The sequence below is a fragment of the Eptesicus fuscus genome, chromosome 13, assembly GCF_027574615.1.
Source record: "Eptesicus fuscus isolate TK198812 chromosome 13, DD_ASM_mEF_20220401, whole genome shotgun sequence".
In the NCBI taxonomy this organism is placed as follows: domain Eukaryota; kingdom Metazoa; phylum Chordata; class Mammalia; order Chiroptera; family Vespertilionidae; genus Eptesicus; species Eptesicus fuscus.
Window position 1 is genome coordinate 11,074,901 of NC_072485.1, and position 17,662 is coordinate 11,092,562.

Genomic DNA, 17,662 nt, shown 5'->3' on the forward strand with positions numbered 1-17,662 from the left:
TGATAAAAACAATGACTGATAAATTGATTAAACTTATCTAATATCTCCCTGTATGCCACATTAAGAGTAAAAACACTTTCAGAGTGCTTGAGTAATTTCCCTTGTGATAAAGTATTTACAACTTTAACGTCACATGCTCTTCAAACTTGAGAGAAAGCAACATTATAAGTGACCATTTCCGAAAACGGGTTCAGGTAGGAATATTCGTACTCTATCTAGAGCTTGTCCTTGTGATTTATTAATAGCCATCGCAAATGCTGGCATCATGGATGGACGGTTGGTCACTTAGCCTTTTATAAATATAGATATGTAAACTATTCATTTGGATAATTCACTCTCATAAGGAAAATGATGTCATTTTCTCATCAGCTTTTATAAGGAATTATGCTAAAAGGTTAAAATTCTACTGTTAAAAATATAATCATTCAGTAAAATTAAATTGGTTTCTCTTGTTTCCTTATATCTTCACAGATTGTGAGTGTTGGAAAGCATGTTAAAGGCTACCATTATATCATCGCAAACTTGGTAAGAACACTTTATTTTCATAAGAATTTCTCAAACATTCAAGATTATTTCAACTATACCTCAAAATAATATTTCAATAAATGATTGCAATATATTACTTACTAATCAGTTGAAGAATTGTTACTATATTACTAAGTTTTTGTTACATAGGATTCTATTTTTATTTCAAAGATCATTATATTTCTAATGTAGAATTCAATATATTTGATGCAGATTAGCTTGATATCTGCCAATATGACCTTTAAAGCTAATTACAATGTTTGCTTTACTATGATATCACTCCACATTAAATAATGGCTTTTTCTCTGTATAGATGATAAATGTCAATCTATGAATAAAGATTGCCAGAGATCAACATGGAAATTAATTAGGAGAAATATTAATTAACAGCAGGGAGAGAGGAAGTGTGACAGAGGAAAGGAGTGAGACGGGCGTATGTGGACATGTGTGGTGTTTATGTAGGTGAATGAGGGACAGTTAGATAACACAGGAGTCCCCGACACTGGCAGATCTAGCTGTGCTAGATGGGGAAGCCCTGCTACCACCACAGGCACTCCCAGGCCTGCACAGCTTTGGCGCAGAACCCACACCATCTTGAAGGGGGGAGCAGCAGAGGCCAAGGACCACAGCAACATCAATCCCCAGATTGACCTCTGACACCGCCATGTACCTATGAATGGGAGCTGCTTACTAGCCATAACCCGTGTGGGACCACCACCATGTCTTTGCAGTGAGTAGCATGATACCCACACCATAGGCTCCCAGACATCTGCAGTGAGTGCACGCCAGAGAGACCTCCCAAGCTGCACCTCCTCACTGGAGCCCAGACCCAGCGTCCCAGGATCCCACACTTCAGGTCTCCAGCTGTAAGTGCAAACCAGGGCTACCACTGCCCTGCCCCATCCCCAGTCCCAGTACAAAGTTGCAGTCCAGCACATCCTCCACCCCTAGCCTGGGAGAGAGCCCTCAGTTGGTGCATGCTCAACCCGAGGCCCAGGACAGGGCTGCTGGTACAACCAGATGCACCCAGCCACAGGTCACAGGACCATGCTAAAAGTGCACTGGAAGAGGGACCTAGGGTGCCATCCTGCCTTGGGTGCTGGGGCCGCACAGTGAATTGCATGCCAGAGGGCTCTGGGCCCTCACAGGGAGTCACACACCACAGGGACTGTGCAGGTGTCCCTACCAACCCCAAGTATCTGAAGCAGAAACTGAGGGACCAGAGCCATGGGAAAATGGGATACAATTCAGAGCAGAGATAATAAGTTATGAAACTCAAGACAGACCCAGCCTCTGGGCTAGCAAGTCCTGAATCATTGAACCACTAGGGGCTTCAACCTCTCAGACCCCAAGCAGGGTTCCCAGAGCCAGAAAAAGACAGCATAAATGGGAAGAAAAAGAAACAATCAACAAAGAAAAGGAAATGAGGAATTGCCAGAAAAGGAATTAAATGAAATGAAGGCAAACTATTTGTCAGAGAAAAAATTCAGAGTAATGGTTATATGAATGCTCAAAAATCAGGATGAGAAATTCACCATGTGAAAGAAACAAGAGGAAATGAAGAATGACATAGCTGCAATTAAGAACACAATAGAAGGTTTCAAAAGTAGACTAGAAGAAGCAGAGGACTGAATCAGTGAGTTAGAAAACAGTATAGAAAAATGGCACCCAATCTGAACAGCAATTGGAGAAAAAAATTACAAAGAAGGAGGAGAGTATAAGGGAGCTTTGGGACAACATGAAATGAAGTAACATCCATGTAATAGAGGTGCCAGAAGGACAAGAAGAGGAGCAAGAATTAGAAAACCTATTTGAAGAAATGATAACAGAAAACTTCCTTGACATAGGGAGGAAAAAAGTCACACAAGGACAGAGCATCCCAAACAAGATGAACCCAAAAGAACCACACCAAGAAACATCATAATTACAATAGCAAATGTTAAAGACAAAGAACGAATCTTAAGGACTATAAGAGAGAGACAGAAAGTTACCTACAAGCGATCTCCCATTAGACTATCAAATGATTTCTCCACAGAAACACATCAGGCCAGAAGGGAATGGAATGAAGTATACAAAGTGATACAAAGAAAGGGACTGAATCCAAGAATACTCTATCCAGCAAGGCTATCATTCAAAATTGAAGGTGAAATCAGGAGCTTCACAGACAAAAAGAGACTAAGGGAGTTTATTACAATCAAGCCAGCAATGCAGACATGCTAAAGGGACTGTTGTAAAAAGAAGAAATAGAAGGAACAGGCATAAAGAATAAAAATGGCTACAAATAAGTACTTATCAATAATAACCTTAAACGTAAATGGATTAAATGCTCTAATCAAACGACATAGGGTGGCTGAATGGATAAGAAAACATGACCCATATATATGCTGTCTATAAGAGACCCACCTCAGAACAAGGGACTCACACAGGCTGAAAGTGAAGGGATAGAAAAAAAAATTTCAGGCAAAAAGAAATGAAAGAAAAGATGGGGTAGCAATACTTATATCTGACAAAATGGACCTCAAGGTGAAGGCCATAACAAGAGATAAGGAAAGCTACTTTATAATATTAAGGGATCAATAAAACAAAAGGATATAACTCTGGCAATATGTACCCAATACAGAAGCACCCAAATACATAAAAAAGCTTCTGGAAGATATCAAGGGTGAGATCGACAGCAATACAATCATAGTAGGGGACTTTAATACCCCATTGGCATCACGGAATAAATTCTCTAGACAAAAAAGTCAGCAAAGAAACAGCAATCCTTAACAACTCACTATATCAGATGGAACTAATTGACATCTTCAGACTATTTCACCCCCAAACCACAGACTATACGTTCTTCTCAAGTGCACATGGGACATTTTCAACAATAGGTGACATATTGGGACACAGACAAATCACTTCAAATTCAAGAAGATTGAAATCATATCAAGCATCTTCTTAGAGCACAATGGCATAAAATTAGAAATCAACTAAATAAAAACAATTTAAAAAATCAAGCACTTGGAGGCTAAATAGCATGCTATTAAACAACAAATGGGTTACCAAAGAGATCAAAGAAAGAATAAAAAACATCCTGGAAACAAATGACAATGAAAACACAACAATCCAAATCCTATCGGACACAGTGAAAGCAGTCCTGAGAGGGAAGTTCATAGCTCTACAAGCCTACCTCAAAAAAACAAGAAAAACTGGTAGTAAATTATCTAACCCTATAACTTAAAGAATTAGAAAGAAGACAACAAGAAAAGCCCAGAGTAAGCAAAAGGAAGGAAATAATAAAGATCAGAATGTTTTCTTCTTTTTCACCTTTCCCACCAATTTCTTTGGTGAAGATATTGTCCTTGAAGAAGGAAAAGAAACAAGGGCTGCAAAGAGATTTCATTGTATCCACTATCTTCATCATCGCATATTGAGAAAGGAATTTTCTGTGGTTAGTGACCTCAGTTTCATTATGGAATTGAGATATTAAAATGCAGCAATAGACTGTAAACAGTTACTGTATTGTGTTTCTTGAATAAAGTATAATTATGCTACTTAAGGGATTATCATGAAGATATTGAGAAACTTTGACTAATGCTTTTCATTAATTTTAGAAGGCCCAGAGTCTGAATATTGTAATATATTTATAAAAATTCAAATATATGTAAATCTTAAAACTAGTATATTCTGGTATTAATCACTGTAAGACCAAAAAGAAAATCTCATGCTTATGAAATGTCTGAATTCACAATGACATTATATAAGGAGATTCTGGCAAATAGCAGGTATTGACATCTATTCTTTCCAAACAATGGAATTCAGAAAAAGAAAGTTGACATATTATACATTGTTATGCCAGAAATAAATTTCTGACATTGACAAACCAATACAAAATGGAAAGAATTAATAACGATAACATCCTAATGGGTATCACAGACTGTCTTAAACAGCCCTACTAGATGGTAGCATATGTAAGTTATCTGTAAAATGACTAATTAACAGCATATGGAGTAGAAAAATATTTTGCTTGTATTGGATAATATAATTATCACCCTGACTAAAAATAACCAAGCTTTTACCATACGTAGTTGGTATCATTGTAACACATTACTAGGCCAGTAATTTGTACATATCTACATTATAATATAGTTTATTAATATGGATTCTATTGACTTATTCATTTATCCTTAAGAAACTGACTTTCAAGAACAGAATGATTTTTGTTTCATTGGGCCAATCAACAGCTATTTCTTGAGAACTATGCCCATAAGACTCCCAAATGTGAAATCAATTAAGTACCAAAAGAAAGATTGTATTAACATTATACTTAATATTGAAAGACTGAGTGATTTTCCCCTAAGATTACTAACAAGACAAAGATGTCCCTCTCCTCATTTTATTGAACATTGTACTAAAGGTTCAAGCAAGGGATGTTAGGCAAGAAAATAAATAAAAGGCATCCAGATTGGGAAAGACAGTTTTATATATAGAAAATCCTAAGAAACCTAATTTAAAAAACTGAAAACTAATAAATGGGTTTAGCAGGGTTGCAAAATATAAGGTCAATATACAAAAATCTCTGTATTTCTATATAGTAGCAACAAACATTCTAAAAGTAAAGAAAATAATTATATTTCTAAATTACAATTATAATATTAAATTAATGGGGTTGTTACTTAACCAACTCATCAAGATTGATTTAGTTGGAGGGATCAAGATGGAGACAGAGGAAGCTCCTGAATGTCCTTCATCCCACAGATGCACACACAGAGCAATTCCTCTGAAAGAAATGCAGAAAAGTAACTGAGTGACTCTTCTACTTCAGGCAACTAAGAAAATAGCCACATCAAAATGGGTAGGAAAGACTGAGACACATTATTTCCATAAATACTATCCCTGGTACAGTGTCATAAAATTTTAAGGGAATCCCCAATTCCCAGCTTCTCCATGAGGAGCAAAGATTTGGACTGAAAATTTAGCACCCCTGCCACTCAAGAGACAGACCTCCCCCCCACACCCCCCACCCCCTCCCGCCAAAAAAAAAAAAAAGTCTACCTCTGAAAGCCAATGGCACATGTATCCACAAGATCCACAGGACTATAGAAAATAGAAGCCATTCTAAATGGGTGCATGAGCACTCCATGTGGCTATCCCAACAGGCCTCACCACAGAGGGAGAAAGAAAAACGCCCGTCTCCCAGTATTTTCCTGGAAAAGGATTGACTCTATACTTTGCAACCTGCTGCCTGAGAGTCCATCTTCAAGGGTCTGACTTCACACATGTAGGGGCTGGCTGTGATCCTCCATGGTGCCTGGGGGAGCTGGTAAGCATGTATGCCACTTTCTTTCCTCCAGCTTCCTCTTACTGTAACCAGGTTGCCAACCTGTCTCTAGAAGGAGATTGTACACATGCCTGGCACCCCATCTTCTGCTTATGCTGCCCAAGGGACAACTGAATCTGATAGCCAACTGAGCTTGCATTCACAAACCCCACAGGACTGTAGCAAACAGTGAAGCAGTTCTTAACTGGTAGTGCATGAGAGTACTTGCCACAGCTATCCCCCCAGGGCTCAGTGTCGAAGAAACAAGCAAAATGCCCAGTTTGCAATCTTTCCTTAAATGGGTTTGACTGCATACTTTCAAGCTGCTGCCTAAGGGTCAGGCTTATAATCACCTGCATCTAGGTGCTCAAAGCAGGCAGCGTGAGCAATCACACAGGTTTGAGAGCTTAGGCTGCCCCGGTTTGTCCAAAAGGGAGTTAAAAAAAAAAACAGTTGTAAAGATGCTTCGTGAGGTTAGGAAAGCAACACACACAAAAATGAGAATTTCAGCAAAGAAATAGAAAATATAAAAAGGTACCATACAGAAATCACAAAGCTGAAGAATACAATAACTGAACTTCAAATTTCAGTATAGGGTTTAATAGCAGAGTAGATTAAGGGGAAGAAAAGAGCAGCTAACTTGAAGTCAGAACAGTGGAATTCAATCAGATAAAAAAAAAGAAAACAGACTGAAAAAAGACTGAAGATAGTTAAGGGATTTATGATACATGATCAAATTGATTAATATACACATTATAGAGGTTCCAGAAGGAAAAGACAGAGATAAAGGGGCAGAAAGCCTGTTCAAAGAAGTAATAGTTGAAAATTTTCCTAAGCCAGGGAAAGAAACACACATCCAGATCTAAGAAGACCAAAAAATACCAAAAAGCTGAATCTAAAGAGACACACACTGAGATACATTATAATTAAATTAAATAAAAACAAAGAGAGAATCTTAAAATAAGCAAGAGTAAACCAACTTGTTATGTATAAGGAAATCACTACAAGACTATAAGTGTATTTTTCAGCAAAATCTTACAAGCAAGAAGAAAGTGAGATAATACATTCAAAGGGCTGATAGAGGAAAAACTGCCAACCAAGAATGCTTTACCTGACAAAGATGTCATTCAGAATTGGAGAGATAGTTTTCCAGACTAACAAAAGCTAAAAGAGTTGATCACCATGAGTGGCCTTACAAGAAATGTTAACATTTCAAGCTGAAATTAAAGGACACAAATTACTAACATGAAAGTATAAAATCCACTGGTAAAGGTAAATATACAGACAAATTCAGAATACTCCAATATACAGGACACCCTGTAGTAATAGTGGTGGGTAAATCACTTCTAATTCTAATATAAAGGTTAAAAGACAAAAGCATTAAAAGGAATTATAACTACAATAGTTTATAAATGGATACACAATATAAAAATATGTAAATTATAATACCAAAAACATAAAATGTAAGATGGAATGTTTTAAATTGCAGAGATTTGTATGTGTTCAAAGTTTAGTTGTTATAAGCTTAAGTTAAACCATTATAACTATAAGATGCTTTAGGTAATAAGCCTCATGGTAGCCACAAAGCAAAAACCTAGAGTAGAAACACAAAAGATGAAGTGAAAGGGATCAAAACATCACTATGTCAGTTCATAGCAGCACAATTTACAATAGCTAAGATTTGGAAACAGCCTAGATGCCCGTCAGCAGATGACTGGATCAGAAAACTATAGTACATCTACTCAATGGAATACTATGCTGCCATAAAAAAGAAGGAATTCTTACCATTTGCAGCAACCTGGATGGAATTGGAGAACATTATGCTAAGTGAAATAAGCCAATCAATGAAAGAAAAATACCACATGATCTCACTCATTTATGGATAATAAAGAAAATTATAAACTGTTGAACAAAAAGTTAGATACAGAGACAGTAAAGCATCAAACAGAATGTCAAATTACAGCGGGAAAGTTAGGGAGAGGTGGGGGAGATAAGAGATCAACCGAAGGACTTGTATGCATACATATAAGTATAACCAATGGACACAAAACTCTGGGGGGTGAGGGCATGTATGGGAGTGGGGTGGGGGACGGCAATGGTAAGATATGTACACATATAATACCTTAATAAAAATGAACAAAATTTAAAAAAAAAACACATCACTATGTCAAATCATCAAATCACAAAAGAGGAGAGCAAAAGAGGAAGAAAGGAACAAAGGACCTATGAATCAGCTGGAAACTAACCACAGAAAATTCCTGTCTCAATATGTGATGAAGATAGTGGATACAATGAAATCTCTTTGCAGCCATTGTTTCTTTTCCTTCTTCAAGGACAATATAACACACGTGTTTCTGTTTACAGACAGCTTATATGTACAATACACTAGAGGCCCAGAGCATGGATTCATGCACCTGTGGGGTCCCTCAGGGTGGCCTGTGGGATCAGGCGGAAACTGGCTCTTCGACATTCCCCAAGGGGTCCCAGATTTCGAGGGGGAACAGGCCAGGCCAAGGGGCCCCAACTATATGCTGCATACAAAAGACTACTTCAGATTTAAGGGCACACATAGACTGAAAGTCTAGGAGAGGATAAAAGATAGTCCATGCAAATAGAAACAAGGAAAAAAGGAGAATCTATACTTATATTAGACAAAATTGTCTTTAAGCCAGAACTAACAAGATACAAAGAAGGTCATATAACAATAAAGGGATCAATAGAATATAACATTTGTAGATAAATACCTGATATCAGAGCATCTAAATATATAACGCAAATATTAACAGATCTGAAAACAGAAAAAGACAACAATACAATAATAGTAGGAAACTCCAATACCCAATTTTCAACAAAGGATAGATAACCTTGTAAGGCCAGACGCCCCTTGCAGACTCACATTTTTACTCAAATGCAATGATCCCACTTAAGATCCACGAACTTGGAGACATTGTTTTACTTTTTCCTTTATATTTCTTATATTTGTTCAACTTTCCTTCATTGAGCATGCCCAAATCCACCACCTATATGCTTTGACCATCAAAAATGCATACTTTAATCAATTAATCAATTTCTTAACAACCTAAATTTTAAACAATGTTAAGAGGGAATCTCTCTTTTGACTTGACAGTCCTTCTGCTCACTGTACCAGAGCATCTCAGTGATTTAGATAACCAGTGAGCCTGAAATGCAAAACAGCACAAATGTTTCTGAATTAGATAAATCTGGAAGGATGAACGTTTATTAAATACCTATGATGTGATGGACCTATATAGGTTTATATCAATAGTCATCATATTATCTGAAGGTCTATAATTTATTAATCCCCCCCCCCTTTTCCTTCAGAGGATGTATGGACTGTAAGTGGAAATTAAAAGGAAAACCAAGTTGAAAGATGATCTTTCCATAGGAGGCCACTAACCATTGTGACATGAGGCTTTGTTGAACAACACATTTCAACAAGTAGGAAGCCTCTCCCAGGTCCTCCCACTGCCATCAGGAGGGGGGGAGCATTGTTTACTTAGTTACCTAAATCCCGCGTGCCCCGCCCCCTTTCCAATGCAGAATTACAATCCTACCTAATAATAGACAAATATGCAAATTGACCATACCTCCGACACACCCACCATCCAATCAGAGTGAGCATGCAAATTAACCCATCCAAGATGGCTACAGCCACAGAGAGCAAGGTTTCCCAGGCAACAGAGGGAAACAAGCTTTCCGCCAGCCGTTGCCAGGCCTAAGCCTCCACTCAAGCTACAAAGTTTCAATTATAGAAGGTAAACAAATTCAAACAGAAATGGCGGCAGAATGGAGCTTGAGAGGGCAGGCCAGGGTTGCCACCAGCAACAGGGGAAGCAAAGCTTTCCGCACACTCTGGGCGGGCACACCCGCTTAAGGCAACAAAGTTTCAATTATAACCCCAACACAAATGGCTGCCAGCCTCGGAGGGAGCCCCAGGCTTGGCTCTGCTCCAGGCTACAAAGTTTCAATTGTAGAAGGAAAATAAATTCCAGATACCAGGGCCTCAGCTTGGGTTGCCAGGGGGCGTGGCCAGGCCTGCAAACCACCACAGGCCCCTCACTCAGGCCGCCCCACGCCCCAAGGGAACCCCCACCCTGATCAGGGACACCCTTCAGGGCAAACCATCTGGCCCCCATCCCTGTACCAGGCCTCTATCTTATCTAATAAAAGAGTAATATGCAGATTGATCATCACTGCAACACACAATATAGCTGCCCCCATGTGGTCAAAGATCCTGCCCCCATGTGGACACAAGATGGCCACCACAAGATGGCCAGCAGGAGAGGGCAGTTGGAGGCACCCGGCCTGCAAGGGAGGGCAGTTGAGAAGGACCAGGCCTGGAAGGGAGGGAAGTTGGAGGTGATCAACCCTGCAGGAGAGGGCAGTTAGGGGTGACCAGGCCAGCAGAGGAGGGAAGTTGGGGGCAAACAGGCTGGCAGCAGAGTGGTTAGGGGGTGATCAGGCTGGCAGGCAGAAGCGGTTAGGGGCAATCAGGAAGGCAGGCAGGCAAGCAGTTGGGAGCCAGCAGTCCTGGATTGTGAGATCCACCGGGATCGGGCCTAAACGGGCAGTCGGACATCCCTCTAAGGGTCAAAATTGGAGAGGGTACAGGCTGGGCTGAGGGACAACTCCCCTCCATGCACGAATTTCGTGCACCGGGCTTCTAGTCTTATTATAACGTCACCCAGAACTTTCAGTTCCACAATATTCTCTGGGTAAAAACTGAAATCTAAATGATCACCAAAATACCTGTTTCCAACAAAACTGCCTCACAGTCTAGAACCTATCATTTTTCCTATATAAAATTATTATTTAAAAAATATACAAAATGAAAAACATTGCCTGTACTCAAACAAACATAGCTAAAATGAACTTAGCCAGCCACCATTCTTTTGGATCACAACTGGGAGGAGTTTATAATCAGATATGGCAATGTTTTTTTTTCTTTACCTGCAGCATAGCAGCAGGACAGAATCAGAGAAATGTGGGTTATTATTTATCAGACTTGACATCAGATGACTTTTCTGAAGGCTGCAGCTTTGCCTGCGCGTCTTGCAGCTGTGGGATTATGCTGTGAAAGAAAGCGTCTATTGTAGCCACTGCGGGAAGAAAATAAAAATGTCATCAATTAGCAACTAATGCAATAGTTGAATCACTGTGGCTTTTAGAAAACTGAAATTATTTGTTTGACTGTGGGTCTGCTCAATATTCTTGTAGAAACAAACAAATGTTTAACTGACATTTTACTAGCTAGAGATTGATGGGCAGCGTTTGCCCCCATTTCAAAAACATAGATTTGCTTTCTGGTGCCTAGTTTCTTTCCCCATGAAATGAGAATGTTACTGATGAGCTGTCAAATTAGCTGGCACATAATAGGCATGAAATAAATATTTGTTGAATGAATAAATTAAGAATAGCCATTATTTACTAAATCCAAACCAGATGTGCTAGCTACCTTAGCATTCTCATTCTCATTGTACATGTGGGGAAGTTAACACAGTGGGATTTAGAGTTTGGGCTATTTTCTTCAGTATTATTACCCACCCCACCTTCTCCTAGGGACATTATGGTAAATACCAAAATTAAAAACACACATATTTGTATAAGAATACACAGAGCATGGAATTAAAAAGGCAAACTCAAGAGATATCTTGGCTCCAATACATATTTGCTGGGTGAACTTGAATAGTTTTGCTGTAACCCACTGAGCCTCAGTTTTCCTTATTTATAAAATACTAGAGGCCCAGGGCACAAAATCATGCATGGGGGGTGTCCCTCAGCCCACCTGCACCATCTCCAATCTGGGACCCCTCGGGGGATGTCAGACATCCCTCTGACAATGCAGGACTGCTAGCTCCTAACTGCTCACCTGCCTGCCTGCCTGCCTGATTGCCCCTAACTGCCTGTGCCTACTGGCCTGATCACCCCCTAACCATTCCTCTGCCAGCCTGATCACTCCCAACTGCCCTCCCCTGCTGGCCTGATTGCCCCAACTGCCCTCCCCTGCCAGCCTGATCACCCCCAACTGCCCTCCCTTGCTGGCCTGATTGCCCCCAACTGCTTGCTCCCCTGTGCAGGCCTGACCTCAACCCTAACTTCTTGCTCCCCTACTGGCGTGATCACCCCTAACTGCTTGCTCCCCTGCCAGCCTGATCACCCCTAACCTCCTCTGCCTTGGCCTCTGTGGCTTTGTCCAGAAGGAAGTCGATGTCTGGAAGATGTCTGATCGACCCGGTCTAATTAGCATATTACCCTTTTATTAGTATAGATGGCTCATAATAGGATCTACCTCATAACCTTGTTATGAGAGCTAAACTAGATAATCCATGTGTTGTGTCTAGTAAAGTGCCTGATACATAACAAGCCCAGCATTAATATTAGCTATTAGTTCACACTCCTGGGGCTTTCCATAGCAACTTTGCTGAGTTGCCAAGAGACTGATATGTTTCCTTTTAGGTGGCCAACAGCAATGTGCATGTATTGGCAAGGCAACCTCCTTTGTTATTTTTTTAAAAAAAACAGACGTCTCCAAAAATATGGCTGAGATGCAGTCAGTTGGCGAGACAACCCCAGGTCTTCCTCTCCTCCCTGATTCCTGCTCTGACTCCTCGTGTAACTGCAAGGTCACTGCTGCATATTTTACTTCCACAAAAAAAAAAAAAGACAAAACACTTTCTCTTAGTTCCCACAATAATTGAATCAAATTCATATTTTTAAAAGGAACTTTACTAAATCTAAGAGAAAACAAAAAATAATTCAAATACAGATGTACAAGCCTGTGTGTGTGTGTGTGTGTGTGTGTGTGTGTGTGTGTGTGTATGTGTGTGTGTATGTGTTGTTTACTTTTCTCTGAGATAATATCTTTGGGTTTATTAATTCACTTCCCTAATATGCTCTGTGCCCTCTTCTTGTAATTTTTATTTGTTTTACACTTTGCATTGAGTATGTATTTTTGTACAGCATTTTAAATATTTAATGGGGACAAAGGGTGACCAGGTATAAAACAAGGTAGATGATGATAGATAGATGATAGATAGATAGATAGATAGATAGATAGATAGATAGATAGATAGATAGATAGATAATAGATAGATAGATAGATAGATGATAGATAGATAGATAGATAGATAGATAGATAGATAGATAGATAATAGGTAGATAGATAGATAGATAGATAGATAGATGATAGATAGATAGATAGATAATAGATAGATAGATAGATAGATAGATAGATAGATAGATAAATAGATAGATAGAAATAACTTTTCAGCATTATTGAAACACAATTAACTATCTCTGGACCAAAAAGATGACACCTTCCCCTGCCAGCAGCCTCACTCCGCTGGTTGGACACAATCTTTCTTCCTATCATACAGGAGGCCATGAATGGCCTATCTTGCTCTCTTCTCTTCACTGCCATTTCCCAGAACTACAAAGATTGTAGAGACTGATGTAATCAAAGCTTTTACCCTCACTGGCTCAAATTATCAACTCTGTCTGCTTTTAGAGCACTTTGTAATTAAACTGAACCACTAAAAAGGTATAACCCATCACAGACTCATAGTACCATGATATCTTGATATTATCGTCACATAAGACATTTCTGCTCATCAATCCCAGAGGGCAGTTATGTCCTCAACAAGAGACTTGTTGATGATACCATATTCATCTCATATCCACCAGCTATGCATCATAAAAGGCATTCAAAGGCATCTAAGAAGTACGTGTTAAATTGAGTTGAACTGAACTGAAAACACTTATGCCCTTTTCTCATGTATTAGATTTTGAGTGACAGAATTTAACAACTAAACTGACATAATTGGATCTTGCACCTGTCATTGCTTTATTAGAAATATATATATACTAGAGGCCCAGTGCACAAAATTCGTGCACGGGGCGGGGGTTGTCCCTCAGCCCAGCCTGCACCCTCTCCAATCTGGGACCCCTCGAGGGATGTCCGACTGCCCGTTTAGGCCCAATCCCAGTAGGATTAGGCCTAAACGGGCAGTCGGACATCCCTCTCACAATCCAGAACTGCTGGCTCCCAACCGCTTGCCTGCCTCTGCCTGATTGCCCTAAACTGCTTCTGCCTGCCAGCCTGATCACCCCTAACCAGTCCCCTGCAAGCCTGATCGATGCCTAACTGCTCCCCGGCTGGCCCGATTGCCCCTAATTGCCCTCCCCTGCAGGCCTGGTCACCCCTAACTGCCCTCCCCTGCTGGCCCAGTCACCCCTAACTGTCCTCTCCTGCTAGCCTGGTCACTGCTAACTGCCCTCCCTGCAGGCCTGCCCCCCCCAACTGCCCTTCCCTGCTGGCCTGGTCACCCCTAACTGCCCTCCCCTGCTGGCCCAGTCAACCCTAACTGCCCTCCCCTGCTGGCCTGGTCTCCCCCAACTGCCCTCCTCTGCTGGCCCGGTCACCCTTAACTGCCCTCCCTGCTGGCCTGATTACCCACAACTGCCCTCCCCTGCAGGCCTGGGTCCCCCCCAAACTGCCCTCCCTTGCTGGCCTGGTCTCCCCCAACTTCTCTCCTCTGCCAGCCTGGTCACCCCTAACTGCCCACTACTGCCCTCCCCTGCAGGCCATCTGTGGCAGTCATCTTGTGTCCACATGGGGGTAGCCATCTTGTGTCTTGGAGTGATGGTCAATTTGCATATTACTCTTTTATTAGATAGGATATTTCCAGTCATTGCTTTATTAGAAACATATATATATAATAAAGAGGTAATATGCAAATTGACCTTCATGCCCTCACACAAGATGGTCACCCCCATGTGATCAAAGATGGCCAGCACAAGATGGCCGGCAGGGGAAGGTAGTTGTGGGAAATCAGGCAAGCAGGGGAGGGCAGTTAGAGGGGACCAGGCCAGCAGGGGAGGGCAGTTGGGGGGACCAGGCCTGCAGAGGAGGGCAGTTGGGGGCAATCGGGCTGGCAGGGGAGCAGTTAGGCATCAATCAGGCTGGTAGGGGAGTGGTTAGGGGCAATCAGGCAGGCAGGCAGGCAGGCAGCGGTTGGGAGCCAGCAGTCCTGGATTGTGAGAGGGATGTCCAACTGCTGGTTTAGGCTCAAACTCACAGGGATTGGGCCTAAACCAGCAGTCAGACATCCCCCGAGGGGTCCCAGATTAGAGAGGGTGCTGCTGGACTGAGGGACATCCGCCCCCCCAGTGCACAAATTTCATGCACCAGGCCTCTAGTGTGTGTGTGTGTGTGTGTGTGTGTGAGTGTGTGTGTGTGTGTATTCAATTTATTTAGCATTGAAGAGCTGAAATGCATAATGATGAATTAAACAAACTATCATATTGATTTTTATAGGGATTCAAGGATATTTCTCTTGAGAGGTTTATACATGGTGGAGCCAATGTTACAGGATTCCAGTTGGTGGATTTTAATACACCTATGGTAACCAAACTAATGGATCGCTGGAAGAAACTAGACCAGAGAGAGTATCCAGGATCTGAGACTCCTCCAAAGGTATTTGTTTGTTTTTGTCTTAGGTATGTTTAGTATTTTTCAAATTTAACATAGAAAGTTCATGATGCAGTTTTTCTGGTACTTTGTCATCAAACATAGTGTGATGGGCAGAAGCATTCTGTCACTATCACTGTGCTGCACAAGCTCTTAATAATTTCTAAATATCTATATTTAAGAGTAGAAGTGGTAGATATTAGCTCAAGCAGTTTCCTGTTATTATTATTACTTTATAAATTTCCATTGAAGATATGGAATGCTTTTTTATTTTAATCCTTACCCAAGGATATGCTTTTCATTGATTCTAGAAAGGGAGGAAGGGAGCAGGGGACAGAGAAAGAGAAATATTGATGTGAGAGAGAAACATCAATTGGTTGCCTCACACACATGTCCTGACCAGGGATCGAAATGCAACCTGGGAATGTGCCCTGACTGGGAATTGAACCCACAACCCATCAGTGCACCGGACGATGCTCTAACCACTGAGTACACCAGCCAGGGGAATTGTATGCTCCAAACAAAATTTGTTAACTAAATATTTCAAATTTGAACAACATTGGTAACTATCCACCCAGGAAAAAAAAAAAAAACAAAAACCTATGTTTTCAAAGTGATTTAAATTAGTATATAAATTAGGAAATTGGTAGAATGTAAAATGTGCAAGCTTCTAAAAAATTTTTCTTTCAAATAAATAGTAAAAGGTCTGGTTGTTTAATTTTTTCCAATAGACATTGCAGAAGTGTTATTCGTATCTGCAAAGGAAGTGGGTAAATTTCTGATTATAGCACATTTTTTCCTGTTGTGTTTTTTTTTTTTTCCAAAAGAGAACAGAGGCGCTCATACATATATATAATTTTATAGATTTTAAAGAGAAAGGGAGAAGGAGAGAGAGATATAGAAACATCAATGATGGGAGAGAATCATTGATTGTCTGCCTCCTGCACACACCCTACTGGGGTTCGAACCCACAACCCGGGCATATGCCCTTGACCGAAATGGAACCCGGGACCCTTCAGTCTTCAGGCAGCCGATCAAAGATTCTCTCTCATCATTGATATTTTTATCTCTCTCTCTCTCCCTCTCCCTTACTCTCTAAAATCAATCAATAAATATATATATATATATATATATAATTTTTTTTAAAGAAACCTTGTGAATTCTTTTATTCTCTCTATTGCCTTTAGTAGGTTCAGAGATGAATCATGGCAAAAGCTCAATCATATCAAGTATTCATACCCAAAGGGAAGAATGAAAAGCTTCCTGTTAAACACATTTCTAATCTAGACTGTTTGCTAGACAGCAGGCTCCCCTCATTCTGCCTTCAGTATCTGCAGAGACACTCTTCCTCATGAGACAACCTTATCTCTTCCTTCCTCACACCTTGTGTTGTGAGACCATTAATTATGCTCACATTTCTTCTGCAAACCATCTGTTCAAGTTTTTGTTACCCTTTGAGTTTTAGTAGCTAGAATGAGCTTCAAACTTCCTGTCAGTGTTTTGTAGTTTCTTGTGACTATTTTTCATTTCAGTGATAGTATTAACATGTGGTCAAAGCGTCCACTATGGTCCCCCCTACCTGGACCACTGGCGTCCTTAGCCCTTCCCTGCCTTTAGCCCATCCCAATGTCTTCTATTTGCTAACCTGTAACTAGACTTATCTATGCTACAGCTTTGGCATATAAAATGCATCTAGTGTCGTATGTATTTTTATATGTAAATACATATAATTTTCTCATCTTTCACAGCTCTTAGCATGATGCTAAGCACTCAGTGGCCATTTAATAAATACAGAGATAGGCAAAAGTAGGTTCACAGTTGTACATATGAAAAATATAACAATTAATAAATAATAATACAATAATAAAGTGTTTCATATACTAACAAATGTAAACCTACTTTTGCCCACCCCCATATATACATGTGATTCTCGTTATTCACAGTAGTTATGTTTTGTAAAGTTGCTGTGAACACTGAATGTGAACACTGGACCCTAGTTCCCAGGCGAAATACAAGATTAGGTTCCTGCAAGCCTCCAGTCACAGAGTTTTTGTCCACTGATCAACACTTAGCACACGTGTTTCTGTTTACAGACAGCTTATACAATACACTAGAGGCCCAGAGCATGGATTCGTGCACCTGTGGGGTCCCTCGGCCTGGCCTGTGGGATCGGGCAGAAACTGGCTTTTTGACATTCCCCAAGGGGTCCCAGATTGCGAGAGGGTGCAGGCCAGGCCAATGGACCCCAATGGTGCATGATCAGGGCCAGAGAGGGACCACGGGAGGGCTCCAGGCCGTGTCCAGCCCATCTTGCCCAGTCCTATCTGCTGGACCCCAGCAGC

General features: G+C 40.7%; 1 protein-coding gene across 1 annotated transcript in view; it reads left to right on the plus strand.

The window, feature by feature from the left end:
- The window catches only part of GRIA4 (glutamate ionotropic receptor AMPA type subunit 4), a 291,800-nt gene that overhangs the window by 202,907 nt on the left and 71,231 nt on the right, over nucleotides 1-17,662 (plus strand). Inside the window, exons 3-4 of the mRNA XM_028132009.2 lie at nucleotides 472-525; nucleotides 15,168-15,326. Coding sequence (XP_027987810.2) covers nucleotides 472-525; nucleotides 15,168-15,326 — 213 coding nt within the window. The remainder of the gene's footprint in view (nucleotides 1-471; nucleotides 526-15,167; nucleotides 15,327-17,662) is intronic.